Source organism: Cervus elaphus, chromosome 25 (genome assembly GCF_910594005.1).
Source record: "Cervus elaphus chromosome 25, mCerEla1.1, whole genome shotgun sequence".
NCBI lineage: Eukaryota > Metazoa > Chordata > Mammalia > Artiodactyla > Cervidae > Cervus > Cervus elaphus.
The window spans coordinates 17,220,138-17,237,789 of record NC_057839.1 but is presented as its reverse complement, the minus strand read 5'-3'; the positions used below and the strand labels follow the sequence as shown (position 1 = coordinate 17,237,789).

At 36.2% G+C, this 17,652-nt stretch overlaps 2 protein-coding genes across 10 annotated transcripts in view; both read right to left on the bottom strand.

The window, feature by feature from the left end:
* ADAMTS6 (ADAM metallopeptidase with thrombospondin type 1 motif 6) overlaps nucleotides 1–13,073 on the bottom strand; it is a 283,080-nt gene extending 270,007 nt beyond the window's left edge. For 2 of the 9 annotated variants that reach the window (XR_006337768.1, XR_006337769.1), the window contains exon 1: nucleotides 6,454–7,004. The gene's annotated coding sequence lies outside the window, so the exon portion shown is untranslated. Of the gene's footprint in view, nucleotides 1–6,453; nucleotides 7,005–12,952 lie in introns of those variants that run through there. The other 7 variants (XR_006337766.1, XM_043887169.1, XR_006337767.1 and 4 more) reach the window with 6 other exon arrangements.
* Nucleotides 13,074–16,579: 3,506 nt separating this feature from the next.
* LOC122683735 (WASH complex subunit 3-like) lies at nucleotides 16,580–17,173 on the bottom strand. Its single transcript, XM_043887555.1, has one exon. It carries the CDS (start codon nucleotides 17,171–17,173, stop codon nucleotides 16,589–16,591), a length of 585 nt encoding a protein of 194 aa, XP_043743490.1. The 3' UTR covers nucleotides 16,580–16,588.
* Nucleotides 17,174–17,652: the final 479 nt, after the last annotated feature.

The following is a 17,652-nucleotide window of genomic DNA, read 5'->3' as shown; positions in this document are numbered from 1 at the left end:
AGATTTCATGTCCTATCTCATGTACTTTTCTTCTGACTTAACAACTTCACTCAGAGGCCATGATTTCACATTTTACACAGAACACTGGCGTATTTGGCTACCTGAGCTTCTAGCACACAGCACTTTGGAATAAGGAAACAAAAAAAGGACTAAAAAGTAGCTCAGTAAAGACAACAAAAGTTAACCAAAAAAAAGAGGAAAAACCAAAAAGTAGCTTTGGAAACCCAAAGTAATACATTGAAGGTAGAGACAAATGGTCCTTACATAGCTTAACAGTTCATATTGTGTGTATGACTGTGTTATAGCTAAATACCTGATATTCAAAAGGTTAACTGTAAAATTAACTTATTTGGAATATTTCATCCCCTATAGTGCTAGAAATATTGGTTATTACAATATATAAAAAAAACCCATTATCATTTCAAGTCTCTTAAGTCTGTGTCTATAAATTATTAAATTGATAAACCTTGAAAAACTAATTCAACCAATCAACAACTGTTGTGTTACATGTTTTAAAAATGATGCTATAACAACATGGAGATAAGAAAAGATTAAGACACAATCTTTAGGCAATCATAACCTAAGAAAAAAGAAAAAACTCAAGACAAACTGACATATGCCATAATAAACTTACAAAAGTATTTATAAGAGATCAGATGAAGGGGATGACTTATGAGTCAAAGAAAGATAGGTGAAGGAAATGTTATGAAAAAAAAAAACATTTGAGATACACCCTGGAAGATGAACAGAATTTGACAAGTCAAGTTTCTGGGGGCAATCATTACAAATTAAAGAAACATATTCCACAAAGTATAGATGGCAAGAAAAAATGGAAAATATTATTAGTAATGATAGTAAGTTTGGTTCCTATGCAGAAGACAGGTATTATCTAGAAAGGTAGTTTAAGGTCAGGTCTAAAAACAAAGAGAACTTTAAATATATGTTACTCCTTTTAATATTCATTATAATCTTATAAAGTAGGTATTATTGCCCCTGTGTGAGCAATGGCCCCAGTGATCCTGCCTCCTAATACCCATGCCATTTTGTAACCTCCTTCCTTGGAGTAATTTGTTTCTAACTAATATGACACCTCAACAGTGAGAGGATGTCACTTCCATGATTAGATTACAAAAGATTCTGACTTCCATCTTTTTTTTTTTCCAGTGGGTTTTGTCATACATTGACATGAATTAGCAACAGATTTACACGTATTCCCCATCCCGATCCCCCCTCCCACCTCCCTCTCCACCCGATTCCTCTGGGTCTTCCCAGTGCGCCAGGCCCGAGCACTTGTCTCATGCATCCCATCTGGGCTGGTGACCTGTTTCACCATAGATAATATACATGCTGTTCTTTCGCAACATCCCACCCTCACCTTCTCCCACAGCGTTCTGACTTCCATCTTAACGGTAGACTCCCTTACTGGACTTTAATGAAACAAGTTGCCATATGGATAGGCTCACATGGCAAGGAACTGAGAGCAGCCTTCAGATAATCACTGGTTAAGAAATGCAGCCCTCAATGCTACTGCTTGCAAGGAACTAAATCTTGAATATGTGAGCTTATAAGCATATCCCTCCCCACTCAGGTGTTCTGCGGTGCCCTTAGTCCTTGCCAACACTTTAACTACAGCCTCTTGAGAGACTCTGAAGCACAAGACAGAGGAAGCCATGCTCAGGCTCCTGACTCACAGATACTGTTAATAAAAGTGTGTTCTTTAAGCTGCTAAATTTATGGTGATAATTTTTGCACCAACTGATAACTAATACAGCTGCTAATTTACAGAAAAAGAAGTTGAAGCTCATAGTGGCCACATAACTGGAAAACAGCAGGGCACCGAGTCATATATAATATTATCTGGCTTTAAAGTCTAAATTCTTTCTATTATATCACATTTCCATTTTAAATTATTCTAACTTACTATTCAATAGCCATTGCATATGACCAGTATCAAACTAAATATTCATAAATGATGTTAATTAACATGAAATTTTAAGCAACTTGATACACAATAACTGTTTTATCTCAAAATTTCTTCTACAGTAATTTAGGCAAAACAACAGGCACTATATATTCTTTCCAGGCAAAAATCTATAAAGAGATTAAATTACACCATCATTCAATAACAGCACAACAGACCTTTGAATAATGTGTGAGCGGGCAGTACCCAGTTTCTGCAAAAATGTGAATTATAAACTACAGGAGGACCTCTACATATGTGACTTCTCCATAATAGATTCAACTAATCAAGGATAGTGTAGTACTATAGTATTACTATTGAAAAAAAAAATTCTTGTATATGGGACTTGCAGCTCAAACCTGTGTTGTACAAGGTCAACAGTAATGAAAATAATCCAGTTATCTTGACTCCCAGCCTATTTATGTACAGTCTCCAACTGCTTAACTGTTGCTTCATAAACATTTACTCTTCGTTATTGTTTTTTCAGATTACTTGAGTGTTGGGCATAAAAATATATGACATTAAGTGTGTCCCTCATATACTTTAATCTTCCTTTAAAGAGGAATATATAATAAACATATTTGAGTTAATTTTTTAGTAAGTGATGATAGATTTGTATTTAATCATATTTATCCTTTTTTTCCTATTTTCCTAGGCTCTAAAAATGACAAACTTATAATGAGCCAGGTTTAGGAAACAACTGTTTTTTCCCCTTGAGAAATTTCCTGCTCTTCACAGTTTTTTAACCTCTACTTTACCATTACTACCACTATCTTATAAGTGCCCAAGTTAAGTAAGCAAGTATAACATTCAGAGAAAAAGCAGTATGAATTACCTGGCCAAAAGTACACTAACATTTGATTTAAGAACTTGTAGTAAAAAAGAACATTGATGCATAATAGAAAGAGCAGAAGTTTTGAAGATAAACAAACCAGTGCTATAGTCCTGGTTCTACCATTGGCTACAGTATCTGGCGCATAGGCACTCAATAAATTTCAGTCTCTTTCTCCATTCTCATTCATTCCTCCCCTCCTCACATTTTTCAAGCTTCCAGTGCCAGTGAAGAAATTTAATAATAAGTAAATTAGTGGGCTCAAGTTTAATTAAAGTCAACAACTAATATATCTAACCACTCTTAGTCACCTATACAATAAAAATGAACAGCTGAACTTACTTTCTGACACCTACTGGAGAATTTAACCTGGACATCATAAGCAAATATGTATAGGTACTAACTTTTCCAGATATAGTTTCCAAAATTCAGATTAATCTTAAAATAGTACATAATTATCCAAAAAGCATAATGTCCTTACATTGGACAGCAGAAGCATTATGCTGTGGAAAATACAAAAGGTTTTGAGTCCTGTTTTGGCTGCAAGTTACTTAACTCTAATAAGATGTTTCCTCATCTATAAAAACATGATTATGATATCTACCTTACAAAGGCTTGCTGAGAGATTAGATTATACATGATGTAAAGTGTCCACATGCTTCACTTCAATAGTTAAATAAATATTAGTCCCCTTCTCCTCAATATCTGACTCATCATTTTTCAAAGGCCTTCCTTCAAGGAGTTTCATGTTCCTTCGTCCCTTAAGAATGTGGAACAGTTGGATATGATGATGGAATCAACTAGGTCATATCATCTATTAGAGCGAACAGTAAAGAATTTAGGTCACGATAACTGGACTAACAACTACTTTAAATTTGAAAACAGAATCAAAACTTCCATTTTACATTGATTTTACATAACTTTTTCCCCTAAGACAAATGCACCAATCAGTAGAGTTAAGGGATCATTTACCTGCTTCCATCGATCAAAGCGACACTAAGTAGAAATAATTTTAAACAACTTAAACTTTACTGATTTCCTCACTAGTTCACCCTGGTTGAAGGGTACTTGCTTGTCTTTTTCCTCTATCATCTGTACTTCCGACTCAAATGATCTAGGAGTAGCCAAGGTAATAATTTCCTCTCAAGAACTATCATTATGGAGCTAAAGAACACATATGACATCCTTCTTGACTTCTTCCATTCATCTTAATTCTGATTATATTTTTAAAGCCGATTTTATCTTCACTGAGGAAGCAATAATACTACATTTCCTTCAGGTACTTAAATTTTTACATGTGAAAATTAATTTCTTATTTCATTTTCCAATTATTCATTCAACAAATATTTAGCTACCCTGGTGACTCAATTAGTAAAGAATCCACCTGCAATGCAGGAGACACGGATTCAATTCCTGGGTCAGCATGATCCCTGGCGAAGGAAATGGCGACCCACTCCAGTATTCTTGCCTGGGAAATCCTATGGACAGAGGAGCCTGGCGGGCTGCAGTCCATGGGGTCGCAAGAGTCAGACACAACTTAGCAACAAAACCATCACCATTATATGCTAAGGCTTGAAATACAAAAGTTTACAGGTCATTAGTAAATTCTGTGAGACTGCTTTCCAAGGAAAGGTGTAGTTAAGGAGACTTAAAACTTACCTAGCAAGAAAAGCAAACGAGCCAAAAGCAAAATTACACAATATTATTCTATAAAAATCAAGTCCCAAATTACATATAGTGCCCAAATGTTTTTTCCAGATGGCAAGTTAAATATGTTATCTGTATTATAACTTCTCTCCTGAAAAACAGAAACACCTTTTTCTCTTGACATTAGCTCAAAATGTTGATAATCCTTTAGTAGAACCAAGAGAGCTATCCACTTCTTCCACCTTTTACTCTTCTCCCCAGAAATGTTCCAGAGAATGTGCTATCAACTCTCTTAATATGTTAACTCTCTTTATTCTCTCACAAAAGTCACACACAGCATAAGATTTGGCATAGAGGACCATCCCAAAGCACCAGCAACTACTAATGGTTGCTAAGGAAATGAAGAGGAAGTAGTAAGAATAGACAAGAATAAGAATTAATCTTACATGCAATGGCTCAGACATGAAAAGTATTAAAGTATTTCAAGTCTTGAGGTTAGAGAGTTTTGCCCTTGAGAATCACAAAACTATTCATACCACAACACAGATTTCATTTGCTGCCATTTGTAAGAAATTGAATGAGGTTGATTTGTTTGAAATCAGCTTATTTGCCTCTATAGCTATTCTTCAAAAATCTAAAATACCAATGATCACATATAAACACTAAATTAATATAAACTGGAACTGCAGCTACCACTTCGGCGAAACACAGGAAAACAATTATCTCCAAAATTAATTTTCTCAATTTCCTTTCAACTACACCAGTCTTATGTTACATTTATTTTCCTGTCATGAATTTTGAGAGCTGTCATTCACACATCTAAGTTTCAGTCTAATCAACATAACCTAAAAAAGGAAAGAAAAAAAATTGTCTGAGAAATTTGAACATAAGAGTATGTTGAAAATCACACTCCAGTGTGTTTTTAAAAGTTCCAAGCAATAGTTCAGTTTCCCCTTTCCTCCGTCATTCTGCTCAGTCTCGCCCCCCCCTCCAGCCCCCCCACCCCCACCCCACTTCACCCAGACAGAGGGTAACAGTCTGAGCTGCCCTGGTTGAGTTGATCCTAAAGTTAACATTCAGCAGCCCATTTCCAGACAGCAGCGCTAAATCTATTTGGATAAAACGCGTGTGACCCAGACAGTTGGCATTTGGCCCAAACGCGTTGCACCGGCAGCTCAAATAAAAACAAGAGTAAGAAACTCACTCTCTTGTTCCCTCTCAGTGCGCTTTCTCACTCTCTCCCTCTCTCCACTACAACAAGGAAAGAAATTACCAAAGACAGGAATTATAGTAAACATTATCTGAAGGCAGCTTTCCAATAACCCCTCCAGCACAATCCCCTCTCCAGTCTCTGAACTTTGATCCCATATACCATACACACGGACATATCCCGATATTCAAGGCTCCAGAAGGTTATGAGCCTACCATGTCCCAAGTGGCCAAAAGTAAATCAAAAACACACGTTTCCATCTCTTTGATTAGCCTATTAAGAGCTTAACATATCTAGAGCATCGGGACTATAGCTAGCACATTAATTCTGCCCTCTGAGCCCAGGCATAAAATATGCACTTGTCTGACTACTTAAGACACTGACTTGAAACTGTAAAATGCAGGTCTTTTTTTAAGAACTGAAAATCAGATTAAAATCACATCATTATTACTTTCCCAATTACTACTTGGTGATCAAAGACCACAAAAATCATAATCAAGTCATAATTCACAAAACATGTCTATTTGTATAATAAACATATATTTCTTTTTGCATCATAAAATATTTGCAAGACCCAGAATTCTCCAACCCCCGACTAGTCTGGAGTTAAAAGATTTCTATCTGTAAAATGAGTTCAGTCAAGCTCACTCATTGCCATTAAAAAAAAAAAAAAAAGAAGAAGAAAAAGGAAAAAAAAAGCACACACAGAAAAAAGTTTTCTACGCGTTATTCGGAAGACAAGCAAAGCACAAGTTTTAATTTTAAAAAAACCGGTTTCATTGAATATTGTGAACTCTTCCTTACCGTTTTCATCTTCAAATTCTGATAAAAAGTAAGTTTCAAACAATAGAGATTGCACTGGACGACTCACGTACTCCCTCTCCTCTTTTTTTTCTGCCCCCCTTTGCAAAGCCACAGCAGTGAGTTAGTTATTCTGCAGCCAGAATAAAACCCTATAGTCTGGCTAACCCGGGCTTTAGAGAACGGACTTTCCGATTTGGCAGGAAAAAAGATGCCTTCAATACATCCAGGCTATCATCCTGAGATGCTGCCTTTGCAAACCCCCTTTCTCTCCCGCACCCCCTCCCTACAAAAAAAAAAAAAAAGGAAAGAAAAAAAAAAGAAAGGAAGGAAGAAAAAAAAAAGACTTATTGGGGGTGGAAGTGGTGCCCTCTCTTCCTGGACAGCTTAGTGCCTTTGCTATGCAAATAACATGTGAAGAGCATCAAAAGGTATCAGGAGAAAAGAAGACAAGAAGAGCAGGAAGGGCAGCAAAGTTTTGTTGAAGTAGCCCTAGATCTCACTACCGGCCCCCAGCCAACTTGAATTGCAGCAGTAGAAAATTTTGGCAGCTTTTCCTCAGAGGCAGAGCACACTGACGTCAGTCTGCAGATGTGCCGGGCTGCGTCGGGTGCGCATGTGTCCTGGGCCGTCACGTGGAGGGGGAGGGGAGGTAGAGGTACAATCGGGGTAACCAACTACCAGCCATTCAGAAGGGTGTAGACAATGTCAACTTTTCCACCCTGTGAATGAGAGAGATCCTGGCCCTTCTAACCTCAATCCCCTTCCCCACTCCGCCTCGTTTCCTCCTCTTCCTCTAACCTCTTTTTAGAAATTCTAGCTTGGTTTGTGATTAGTAGTTTCTTGGAAAAGGCAAGGGGGAGGGAGGATGAATGGCTTTAGATGAACTAATGTCACTGTTAATATCTCTGGTATCCTTCTTCGTGTATTTTTTTTTAAAGTCCACGCAACAATGTTAAAAGTTTCACATAAACAGTGTCTCTGAGGAAACTATAGTAAACATCAATCAGTGGCAGATTTCAAGACTCGGTAGCTACAAGTGCACAAAATGCCTATGTGTGAGCTTTTTCTCCCCCTTAATATACCTCAACAAGCAAAATTGCCAACAAAAGGGAAAGTAGACTAAAATAAACTAAGACCAGCACATTTTCCATCTGATTACTGACTTCAGGTTATGTGGGGCTTTAAAAGCAAAAAAAAAGTGGGGGAGGAGAGAGCGGGGGAAGAGAGAGAAGCTTGCATTATTTCCAGATGAGGGTGAGACTGGATGGTGTTTTAAAGTGCAACCGGGGAAAGCTACAAGTATATATTTTTTAAGACAGTATATTGAATGAAACTTCAATGACTGCCCCAACGAAAATAAATCCCAAGTCAGACCCCAGAGTAGGGGGAGGGGACAGATACCCTCCAGCTATCTCAAGATAAACAAACAAAACCTGAAAACTGGTTCTTCAAGTTTCCTAATCCAACCCCTCCCCCACCAACGCCATACACACCAGCTGCCCGTCCACACTTTAAGGATAAAACAAGGCTACAACGTAGCACTTTCACTTTCATTTGCTGGGGAAAAGTCACTGGCATTCAACTGTGAGTGAAATGCCCAAATATATTTTCCATGTCCTAAAGAAAGCAAACAAAGTCTGGCACACAAATCGGAAACAGGAAAAAAGGTGAAAATAGCTCAGGACAAATGTTGCCTTTCAGCGGTGTAATCTGCTGCATCATTTATCTGTCTCTACCATTAAGAGGAGGGTAGGGAGAGGTTTAAGAGTTTCCGAGGGGAGGGGAGTGCGGGGTGGGGGAGGGAGGCTGGGAATTGACGCCTCGAAATTCCAGTTCGCTGTTAATGCCAAGTCAATTTCCGATGGCCAGAACCAGAAAGGGGAATTGGACCGGAGGGAAGGTGATGGGGAGGAGGGCGTTTCTGAATACCAGCTCTTAAGTTTCAAGCTTCTGTTAACACTATTGCTCATTTGATTTTTTTTTTTTCTTCCTACACCGGAGGTAGTAGGTGTAATACTTCTGGTGAATACATGAATAGTTGGCTAAACAAGGCATGAATCAGACTGAGAACATCCAAGAATACAGTTATTTCTATTCTTCTTTGAGGACTGAAAAGGGAAAGCATCTGTCCACAGTCAATAGTTTGCATCTTGACCTCAATCAGTTATATCTGGCTCAATTCCATTTAGAATGTAGAAACATGACCTGAGGTTGGAACTGACAGTTTTAAATAAAGATGATTCATATGGAGATATATAGATATAATAGATATTTGCATTAAAATATACAAGTTGGCAGTCCGTGGGGTCGCAAAGAGTTGGACACGACTGAGCGACTGAACTGAACTGAATACAAGTTGGCTAATCTCTTAGCAATAAATGTAAATACTAAAAATAAGAGTGGGCACAGAGCTGGCTTTGCATCAAACCACCTTTGAAATAGTAGTTGAAACTTATCCTTAATTTTTCAAAACCTGGTAGTAGACACAACCAGCAGAGAAAATTTAAAGTTAAGGTATGAGTAGTAATCATGTCTATAAGCTGACTGGAAAGTTTTTACTCTCATCTAAGACAAACTGCCTTAGGAAACAGCAGTACTGTAAAGGAAAGGAGCTTATTCAATGAGAAGTGGACTTTGGCTAATTACTTATTCAAAGAGTGCCATCCTGCGTCTAAACAGAGTAATGAAAAATTTCCAAGAAATTCCTATCTTATCCTTCAAATGACCTAAGAAAAATAGCAAGAAAAAGGGTAAAAAATTATCAGCATAAGAAATGATGAATTCTCAGTTTAACTCTGTGTGTGTGTGTACATTTTCACTATATGACAGAAAATTCAAACACATTCAAAAATAGAAAAATAGTACAATGAATCCCAATGTATCCATTATCCAGTTTTATTAACAAGTATCAAATCATGTTCACTTTTCCTATTACTGGTTCCACCCCACTAGATTACCTTAAAGCCAAACTCAGATAACATCTCATTTCATTCATTAAATATTTACTGTATTTCTAAAATATAAAATATAAGGACTAAAAAAATAGCCACTACTACACTACTGACTTAAAACACCAATCCCTTAATTTCATTAAGTACTAGATTTCCTCAATGGCAAATAAAGGCTTAAAAAACTTATTGGAATCAGATCTATACATTGCGTGAGGTTGATCTCTTATGTCTCCTTTTTAAAGAACTTTTAATGAAGTAGAATATTCATAAATAAAAGTACATAAATATATCTTGATGAAAGTGTTATCCTAATGTATTTTCACAAAAAGAAGCTACCCGTGTAACCATGTAACTTTTAATCTATTCGATTCCCCCTCATTTCTTATCAGGCCTCCCTGGTGGCTAGGCTGGTAAAGAATTTGTCTGAAATGCTGGAGACCCAGGTTCGATCCCTGGGTCAGGAAGATCCCCTGGAGGCTGGAATAGCTACCCACTCTAGTATTCTTGCCTTGAGAATCCCATGGACAGAGCGGCCTGGGAGGCTACAGCCCATAGGTCCCAAAGAGCTGGACGTGACTAAGAGCACATGCATTCCTTACCTTGCAATGTAAACACTGTATTAATATTTTGCCCTCCTAACACTATACATACCACTTCCATTAGCATGGAAATGTTTTAGTGCACTACCCAGACATTATTTTTCAGTTGAATTATATGTAACAAATTTAAATCAAACCCTGAATGAATTTAAGTTGCAACAGAAATTCTTTAAAATTTTTATAACGAACAATCCCCTACTCTTAGACGTTAAGTTTTTACTCCAGCTTTCTTTCTCTTTTCACCGTTTCATTTTAAAATGACGGAGGAATCGGGGTAGAGGAGAGATGGAATGGGAGTTTGGCAAATGCAAACTATTATATGTAGAATGGATAAACAACAAGGTCATACTACATAGAACAGGGAACTATATTCAATATTCTGTGATAAACCATAGTGGAAAGGAAGATAAAGAGTGTATACAAAGCACTCACTTCTCAGTGGGAGACACACTGGCTTTAAAAAATAATAGTAAAAATTAATTTTAAAATTTTAAAAAGAAATAAAGATTATGGGCAAAGTGGAATTGATAGCAATCTCCCTACCTAAAAATATCTTTGCTATCAGTTTTAAAAATATAATTAAATGTAAATAAATGGACACTTTCAGGAAATCAAAGATGAAATGAATGGAAACATGGGAGAGGAAGAAACTTGTACACTACACACATATATTGCACACATGTGTGTATTTATTTCAGAGACTGAAAAACAAAGGTAGAAGAGATTGAGAGTCAGAGAAGAAGGACCAAGGGAATTTTAAGGGTAATAAAAATTATAAGGTAGTTTATTAATGTATTATTAGCATATAAATTAAATTTAATTTTTTTAGTTAAAAATCAAGCCATGTCTTAAAGTTACTGTGTTTTCTTGTATTTTCAGAAAAAAATGAGATGAAGAATTCTGATTTTGTGTTTGTTTGAAATTATTAAATTGAAGCAAGTGACTATCTCTAAAGATGATGAGTTTTAAATTTACCTCACAGACATTAAAACCAGATTCCATACACTTTCTATACAAAACATTTTATTCTTTCAATAGGACTGGATTTGAATTTGACATAGTTAAAATAAATATCTTCTAATCTTTGAAAGACTACTTTAGGATTTCTTAGATAATGTGCAAAAGTTCAAAGCAATAAAGGAAAAGATTGGTAAGTTTAAACTTATTAATGAAAAATTTTAAAACATTTAAAAAAGCATAAACCAGAAAGTGGGAGAAAAATTTTAACAATATAACTGAAGCATAATAAATATCAAGAATATTGAAAGAACTCTCATAAATCTATAGAAAGAACTCTCATAAATCTATAGAAAGTGAAAGTGAAGTAACTCAGTCGTGTCCAACTCTTTGTGACCCCACGGACTTGTAGCCTACCAGGCTCCTCCGTCCATGGGATTTTCCAGGCAAGAGTATATAAGGGACAGGTCAAAAAAATTTTTTAATGGTATAAACAGGAAAGTAGCAGGAGAAAAAAACCTGAGGACCAATAAATGAGTAATGAAATGTTCAATCTTGCTAGCAATCATAGAAATGGAAGTGTTTCTTTCATCAGAGTGACAAAAATGTTACAATTTGATAATATCAAGTGTTTGGGAGGACTGGGCAAACTGGACATATAATATTTGGGGTTTTTTCCTCTTTTTTAAAATTATTTATTATTTTTAAAAATGTTTTATTTTATACTGGAGTACAGTTGATTAACAATGTTGTGTTAGTTTCAGGTGATTCAGTTATACATGTACATGTATCTATTCTTTTTCAAGTTCTATTCCCATTTAGGTTATTACAGAATATTGAGCAGAGTTCCTAATGCTACACAGTTCATCCTTGTTGGTTATCTATTTTAAATAGCAGTGTATATATGTCAATCCCAAACTCCCAATCTATCCCTCCCCTTACACTTCTCCCTTGATAAATATAAGTTCATTCTCTATGTCTGTGAGTCTGTTTCTGTTTTATAAATAAGTTCATTTGCAACTCTTTTTTCAGATTCCACATATAAATGATACTGTATGATATTTTTCTTCATCTATCTAACTTCACTTAGTATAATAATCTCCAAGTCCATCCATGTTACTACAAATGGCATTATTTCATTCTTTTTAATGGTTGAATAGTATTCCATTGTATATATGTATTTACACACACACACACACACACACACACACACACACACCATGTTTTCTTTATCCATTCATCTGTCAATAGATATTTAGGTTGCTTCTGTGTCTTAAATATTGCAAACAGTGCTGCAATAAACAATGGGGTGCATGATTCCTTCTCAGTTATAGTTTTCTTCAGATATATGCCCAGGAGTGGGACTGCAGGATGATATGGTAGCTCTACTTTTAGAGTTTTAAGGAACTTCCAGGCTGTTCTCCATAGTGGCTGTACTAATTTACATTCTCACCAACAGTGTAGGAGGGTTCCCTTTTCTCAACACTCTCTAGCATTTATTGTTTGTAGATTTTTTCATAATGGTCATTCTGACTGGTGTGAGGTGACATCTAATATATTGTTGATGAAAGGGTAAATTAAGTGCAAACACCACAAAGAGCAAATCTGGCAATATCTAATCCAGAAGAAGACGTGCATTTTTGACCCAGCCATTTCATTTTAAAATACATAACCCTAAGAAATTCTTGCAGATGAGCATCCACAATAAGTAAGGGAACATTATTTGTAGCAGTGAATAAATGAAATAACCAAAATGGCTATCAACAGGGAAAAAAAAGTTGTAATCTATTTCTACATTGGAGTATTATATAGCAGTTAAATGATGGACTAAAGGCACATACATCAACATGGATAAATTATATAACATTAAGTTGAAATGCTGCAATAGGATACATTATGATTCAAATTGGGATAGAATGTAGATATATGACTATATGTATATAAAGCTTTATTATAAATATTTTTAACACTAAATATATATCTCAAACTTACCAAAGTCTGCAGAGGAAGAACATAGTATCTCAGGGATCATACTAACCTAGGAGAGAAACAGGATGGAATTAAGGAGTACAAAGTGAGCATCAGCTAATCTATAAAATTCTGTTTAAAAAACAAAACAACTTGAATTACCACAAAATGTTAACAGCTACTAATTCAGGGTATTGAGTATACATGGGTATGTATTAATTTTAATCTCTATATAATTTTAAAAAATTGCAACTTTATAAAAACAGGAAAAAGATTACTGTGATTTGTTGTTAGCATTTACCTGGCAATTTCAAAAATATTTTAAATTTGCAATCAGCAATATAATGATACATTATGGGTGAGCAAAGCTCACTAAAATTCATGTACTGTGTTTTATTTTATAATTTCAGTCTTTATATACAAAACTTTTTCTACAGATAGTGACAAAAAAATAATTTCACTTTAACTTTTCTTTCTTTATTTAACTTATTGAGTATGAGATCAATTGCAGGATTTTTTTTTTAACTTGCTAAGAAAAGTGTGTGTATAACCAATTACTTTTAACTGTATTATACAAATATCTATCATTCAGAAAGGAGAAGAAAAAGTCAAAGAATATCACTGAGCTAACAGCAAAGGCCTTGATGCCAGGAAAGACTAGGGGCAAGAGAAGGGGATGACAGAGGATGAGATGGTTAGATAGGCTCACTGACTCAATGGACATGAGTCTGACCAAAACTCTAGGAGATACTGAAGGACAGGGAAGCCTGGTGTGCTGCAGTTCATGGGGTCGCAGAGTCCAACATGACTTAGCGACTGAACAACAATAGCAAAGACCCTGATATGCCAATAACAACTGCCTACTCTTCAGAGGGCAAGAGTATAAAAATAAAAGGCAAGGTTCTTCCACTCAATGAAGTTACAGATGGACTGCAATAATTTACATAATTTAATGAGTAAGTACTCTGGGCTTCAAACAAGATAACTCAGTGCAGCCTAAATAATGATTTTTTTGGACATGAAAGTGAAAGTGAAGTCGCTCAGTCGTGTCCGACTCTTTGCCACCCGTGGACTGTAGCCTACCAGCCTTCTCAGTCCATGGGATTTTCCAGGCAAGAGTACTGGAGTGGGTTGCCATTTCCTTCTCCAGGGTATCTTCCCAAGCCAGGGATTGAACCCGGGTCTCCCACATTGTAGGCAGACGCTTTACCCTCTGAGCCACCAGGGAAGCCCTTTTTGGGCATACATGTAGACAAATTTTGTGGTCGATTTTTTAGTTCTCACTTGAACTCCCAATAACATTCAATTCAGTTGATTGCTCCCAACTTCTGGAAATCCTAATGCCTGATGTGACTGTATTAGGAGGTGGGCCTTTGGGGAGATGCTTAGGTCATGAGGATAAAACACTCATAAACAGGATGAGTCTTTTTATAAAAGAAACCATACAGAGACCCCCTCAGCCCTTCTATTTTTGCAAATGAATGATATAATTGCTATTTTTGTCTTTGTAAACTATCTTTTCTCTTTAGTATCTTTGAAAATTCTTTTTCTTTGATATTTGACAGCTTTATAAACTGTTTCACAGTGTGGCCTATCCTGCACAGTATTCAGTGTACATTTTTCTGAGGCTTTTAGTTCTTCTGCAGAAAAGTTTTCAGCTATTATCTATTCAAATATTGCTTATCAATCATTCCTGCTATTCTTTCCAACAGGAACTTCTATGTCGAAGTGCCTCAATTTGTTCTTTTTTATCTGCTCTTCATAATTTTTTTTAATTTTTCTGGATGAATTCTTCAAATTATCTTTCAATTAACTAATTCAATCTATAACTCTATCCAATCAAGAGTTTATCCTACTTGTAGAATCTGTATTTAAGTCACTATATTTAATCATATATGGGACATACAATTAATTCCTATTTATAACCAAATGTTGTTTCATTTGTTCCTATTTTTGTATTACAATGTAAATTAATTTCTCCCAGCAACCTCAAAATACACATTTTAAAGTCTTTGTCAGACTGTTTCATAAAATTAATTTCAGCAAGTTAAAGTTCTATTTGATGGTTTGGTTACATTGGTAGAATGTCTTCAGTTTCAAAAAACAAACAAAAAAAATCTGCCTCAGAAAGAAAATGTATTTTCTTGTAAATCATGCTCCCTAGTACCGCAGCTCTATGGTCAATTACCTGGTTCAATAACATCAGGATTTGTTACTTTTTTGAGATACTGCCACACTAAATATGCCAGATTCTTCCATGGCAGCTCTCCAAATGGTTACAAAATGGCTAAAGACTCATAGATGTTTCATGCAGATGTAATAACATCCACCAGAACACCACAAACAGTTTCATGTTTATTTTTTTAAATCAGTAAGAAAAATCTTTCTCCAATTCCTCAGTTTCCATATACTTCCTTTCCTTTGCGCACAGTTTCCACTATCATTAACATCTTATATTTGGTGTTACACTTGTTCAAACTGATGAATTAATATTGATACATTATTATTAACTAAAGTCCATAGTTTACATCGGATTCATTTTTTGTATAGTTCTATGGGTTTTAATAAATGCATAATGTTATGTATCCACCAATACACTTATCATAAAGAATAGTTTCACTGCCCTGAAAATCACCTGTAATTCACCTATTCATCCCACCCCTCCTGCCCTACCCACTACCAATCCCCTAAAACCACAATCAATCATCTTTCAACTGTCTTCATATTTTTGCCTTTTCCAGAATATCAGACAGCTGGAATCATACAGTATGTAGGCTTTTCAGAGGCTTCCCTGGTGGCTCAGAGGTTAAAGCATCTGCCTCCAATGCAGGAGACCGGGGTTCAATCCCTGGGTTGGGAAGATCCCCTGGAGAAGGAAATGGCAACCCACTCCAGTATTCTTGCCTGGAGAATCCCATGGACAGAGGAGCCTGGTAGGCTACAGTTCACGGGGTTGCAAAGAGTTGGACACGACTGAGTGACTTCACTTTTCTTTCACTTAGGAATATGCATTTAAGTTTCCTTCATCCTTTTTTGTGGCTTGATAGTTCATTTGATTTCATATCTGAATAAGCCATTGCAATCCATTGTCCCATGATTTGTCCATTCAATTACTGAAGAACATCTGGATTGCTTCCAATTTTCGACAATCATGAAAAAGGCTGCTAAACTCATTGGTGTGCAAGATTTTGTGTGAATGTAAGTTTTCAACTCATTTGGGTAAATACCAAGAAGCATAATTGGTGGATTGCATAGTAAGAGTATGCTTAGTACCTTTTTTTCCAAATGACTGTATTTTGCATTCCCACCAGCAATAAATGAGTTTCTGTCGTTCCACACTGTCAGCATGTGGTCATTCTGATGAGTGTTTAGTGGTATCTCATTGTTTTTCAATTTGCATTTTCTTGATGACATACAATGTGGAAATCTTTTCATCTTCTTACTTGCTGTTTATCTTGTTTGGACAGGTGTCAGTTTAGACATTTTGCCCTCTTTTTTGTATATATATATTATAAATGCTTTTTTTTTTTTAACACAGAGGAAGCTTGGTAGCAGATCTGTAGCCACTTGATGTTGTTTTAACTAATTACAGTCCAGGCTCTCTTATAGAATGTAAAGGTACACTAACACATGTGTATGTAATTGTTATGTAAATGAAGCTTAGTCACTAAAAGAAGATTTGTTATCTGAACTTTCTTCTGTGTTTTTTTCACCTTCACCATCAGGCACTGGAGCATCTGGCCTCTCAAGAAGATCTGGGTCTAGTCCTTCCGATATCATTTTGTTTCTTATTGCCACCACTGGAACACCCACTTGAACCATTTTGAGATATCTGGCATATCTTGGATCCTTGGCTACAGTTAAGATACTTTCTGGTGTTACTTTACTTTCCTGTGGTCCAGAGTCTTGTAAACTGTTCTGCTGTGATTGCTCTGAAGTGGCTTCAGAGTGTGTTCCGTTTGTGATCCTAGCGACATTTACAGGAGATACTTCAAATGTGACATCATCTAGGCCCGGGATAGATGATAACTTTGCATCTAAAATATTGAGAGTTGTTTCAATCTGCTGGATACGAAGAGAAAGGTCTGCTAGTTTCTCCCCACAAACTGTAGAAAAGCAGTTGAGGAACTGTACAGTGTGCACCACAAACTGGTTTAGAAATGCCATAGTTTTTTTCTGTTGAATAGCTGGCACCTTAGTCAGCTCTATGCCTGAGCCCATGAGAGGGAGCACATCCTCACCCATCTCCTCACTGTGGGGGAGGGACCCAGGGCTCACCCCCAAACCCCTCCCCAGCCCGACCCGCCCAACCCGGTAATCTGCCCTCTTTTTAATTGGGATGTTTGTTCTTATTGTTGAGTTTTCTGTATTTTGGTGAGTTCTATCTTTTATCTTTTTGGTATATGTGTTCTGCAAACAATTTTTCCACTTTGTTTTTAACAGAACAAAAAGTTTTAATTTTAATAAAATCCAGTTTATCAACTTTTTGTCTTCACCAAACTCAAAGTCACACTAGATTTTATATTATTTTCTAGAAGTTTTGTAGTTGTGCATTTTATATTTAGGTCTATGATTCATTTTGAGTTAATTTAAAGGTGTAATGTCACTATAGCAGTGCCCAGCTTTCTTTCTTTGCATATGCATGTACAGTTCTATCACCACTTGTTGAAAACGACAGAGCTTTCTCCATTGGATTGCCTTTCCTCTTTGTCAAAGATTAGCTG

What these genes read in the sequence shown, in the direction of transcription:
- LOC122683735 (XM_043887555.1), bottom strand. Translation starts at nt 17,173, where the DNA reads ATGGGTGAGGATGTGCTCCCTCTCATGGGCTCAGGCATAGAGCTGACT.